Here is a 3,478-nt window from a genome sequence, read left to right on the forward strand (position 1 = left end):
GAGCAACATCAGAACAGGCTGGGGGAACAAGATGGAGTCACAGACCCAGGTCCTCATGTTGCTGCTGTTCTGGGTGTCTGGTGAGACATTTAAAAGTGTTTTATAATTTCAGAGTCATATCTTTGTATGAAAGAATGTACAGAGTGTAACAGGGTGTAGCATTTCTTACATAATAATTCACCGACAATATGATTCATTTAAATGACAAATTTCTTAAATTTCTCTCTCTCTATCTTTCTCTCTTTTGGTATTTGAGACAGGGTTGTTCTCTGTAATTGACCCCTGGCTCTGTGGACTTGCTTTGTTGATCAGACTGGCCTTGAACTCATAAACAACCTCATGCCTCTATATCTAGACTGCTGGGAATAAATATCACATTTCAACAATCATATGAAAATCTATGTTTGTGTATGTGTGCATGTTCACTGCCTACTCATTATTGCAGGTAGCAGAGGGGACATCGTGATGACCCAGTCTCCATCATCACTGGCCGTGTCAGCAGGAGAGAAGGTCACCATCAGGTGCAGGTCCAGTCAGAGCCTTTTACTCAGCAGCAACCAAAAGAACTATTTGTCCTGGTACCAGCAGAAACCAGGACAATCCCCTAAACTGCTGATCTACTATGCATCCACTCGGCACACTGGGGTCCCTGATCGCTTCACAGGCAGTGGATCTGGGACAGATTTCACTCTCAGCATCAGCAGTGTGCAGGCTGAAGACCTGGCAGTTTATTATTGTCTGCAGAGTTACAGTGCTCCTCCCACAGTGCTTCAGCCTCCAACAAAAACCTTCTTGAGAATCTAATCAGCAGCCTGCAGCCCTGGCCCTGCACACTTCCCTCTTCTGCATGATAGAAGGTGTGCCTGAAAAACTGATGAAAAATTTTGCAGAACCAAGTACAAAATTTTGGGTTCATTGTCTCTTGAATATTTTGGTATTAAAATACTTTATATGAAAATTCAACAAGGCTGGAGAAGATGCACAGAAAGTGGAAATGTCTGCATTGCTGGTGGTAATGTAAACTTGTAAAACCTCTTTGCAACTCAGTCTGGAGCTTTTTCAGAATAGTAGAAATGGTGTTACATCAAGATCCAGTTATACCATTCCTGAGCATATACTGGCAAGATGCTGAAACATACAAGGACATTTGCTCAACTATGTTCACAGCAACTTTACTCATAATATCATAATCTGGCAACATCCTACATGTACCACAACCGAGGAATGGATACAGAATTTGTAGTACATTTACACAATGGAATACCACTCAGCAATTATACAAAAGGAAATCATGCAATTGCAGGTGAATAGATGGAACTAGAAAAAATCATATTGATGAAGTAACATTTAGGGAAGGATAAGGCTAATATCTGCCATTTCTTGCTTGACAAAATCTTGATGCTGCAAGTCTGATGCAAGTATCCACCATGGCAGTTTGTTCATGAGTTCAAGGGCCATGTCATTCCTAAAAGGCACTGTCTCAGCACTCCTTCACAATTCTGGTCATTCATTTTCTATCTTCCTCTATGAACCCCTGACTTGTGGGGGGGAGACATCCCATTTAGGAAGGAGCACTACACAGTCACTTAGGCTCAGTACTTTGAGGAGCTGTGAGCCTCTGTTTTAGCCACTCTCTACAGCCAAAATAAGCTTCTAGAATGAATGCTAATAATAGTGCCATTCTGTGAAGATAAATATAAAGATTACAAAGCAGTTTTATGCCATGCACATTTAAAAAAAACAATGGTACATTCTCTCTTAGGGCATATGATCTCCACAGGCATGGTCTCTTTTTATTTTATTTTTTAATTTTAATTTATTTTTATTGATTCATTTTGCATCCTAGCTCTAACCCTGTCCCTCCCCACATGCTTGTCCCACACCCTACCTGTTTCTCCTATCTCCCCTCCCCTACTCCTCAAAAAGGGGAGTCGCCCTGCACCCCAACCCCAGCATATCAAGTCACATCTGTGCTGAACACATTATCTTACCCTGTGGTCTAGAGAGGTAGCCCTACCAGGGGAAAACTGGTTAAAAGCAGGCAACAAAGTCCATGTCAGAGTTATCTCCCATTCTTCTTCCTAGGGAACCCATATGAAGACTGAGCCTTCCTTTGGCTTCATCTATGTTGTTGACCAAGTTCTCTCCCATGCACAGTCCTGGGTTGGTACTTCATTCTCCACAAGCCCCTGTGGGCACTGGTTGTTTGGCTTTGTTGGTTTTCTTTGGAGTTCTTGCCCCCCTTCTTTTCTTAACCCACCTTTCCACAGGACTCCCAGTACTACACCCAATGTTTAGCTGAGGGTCTATGCATCTGTTTCCATCAGGTCTGGATGGAGCCACTCAGAGAAGAGCTATGGCAGCATCCAGTCTACAAGCATAGCAGAAAACTGTTAATAAAGCCAGGGTTTGGTTGTATCCCAAGGAATACTTCTCATGTGGGGCCAGTCATTGGTTGGACATTCTGTCAATCTCTGCTTAATTTTTGTCCCTACACATCTTGCAGGCAGGGTCAATTTGGGGTAGAAGTTTTTGTGGGTGTGTTGGTGTTTCCTGCCCTCAACTAGGAGTCTTATCTAATTAGAAAGTGGCCTCTTCAGTCTCCCTGACCTATGTTACTAGGAATCTCAGCAAGAGTCACCCTCATATCCTCCCGGGAGTCTATACTGGGAGGTCTGCAACTTGTCACAGAGATGCCTTCAACCAAGGTTTCTCTTCTCTCTGCAAGCCCTCTTAGCCTGCTCCCATTCTCCCCGGGTCTGATACCAACCTTCATTACTCTCTGTTCCTTCTGTTACCCTATCTCCTCTCTCCAACCACTTCCGTTATCTATTATATTTCTCCTTCTGACTGAGATTTAAGCATCCTTGTTTGGGTTCTCCTCGTTATTTACCTTCTGTTGGTCTGTGGATTGTAGTATGGTTATCATGTACTATATGATAAAATCCATTTATAAGTGAGCACATACCATGTGAGTCTTTCTGGGTCTGGATTACCTCACTCAGGATGATGTTTTCTAGTTCCATCCATTTGCCTGCAAATTTCATGATTTCCTTGTTTTTAATAGCTGAGTAGTATACCATTGAGTAAATGTACTACAGTTCTTTATCCATTTTTCCATTGAAAGACATCTGGGTTGTTTCCAGTTTCTGGCTATTATGAATAAAGACACTATGAGCAGAGTTGAGCAAATGTTCTTATTGTAGGGTGTAGCCCCATTTGGGTATATGCCAAGGAGTGGCATAGCTGGATATTGAGGAAGAGCTGTTCCGTTTTATTTTTGTTTTGTTTTGTTTTGTTTTGTTTTGTTTTTTGAGTAAGTGCCAGATTGATTCCTAAAGTGGTTGTATGACTTTGCACTCCCGCTAGGAATGAAGGAGTGTAACCTTTTCTCTATATCCTCTCCTGCTTCTGCCATCATTTGCATTTTTATCTTAGCTATTCTAATTTTAAGATGGAAACTTAGAGGTTTTGACTT

The 3,478-nt window shown here is 42.0% G+C and overlaps 1 gene segment (V, D, J or C); it reads left to right on the forward strand.

The window, feature by feature from the left end:
- The first annotated feature begins 12 nt into the window (after window positions 1-12).
- LOC129676344 (immunoglobulin kappa variable 4-1-like) lies at window positions 13-804 on the forward strand. The segment is given in 2 exon segments: window positions 13-80; window positions 446-804. Coding segments are annotated over 2 exon segments (408 nt in total).
- Window positions 805-3,478: the final 2,674 nt, after the last annotated feature.

This window comes from Psammomys obesus, unplaced genomic scaffold (assembly GCF_907164565.1).
Source record: "Psammomys obesus unplaced genomic scaffold, mPsaObe1.curated_primary_1811, whole genome shotgun sequence".
In the NCBI taxonomy this organism is placed as follows: domain Eukaryota; kingdom Metazoa; phylum Chordata; class Mammalia; order Rodentia; family Muridae; genus Psammomys; species Psammomys obesus.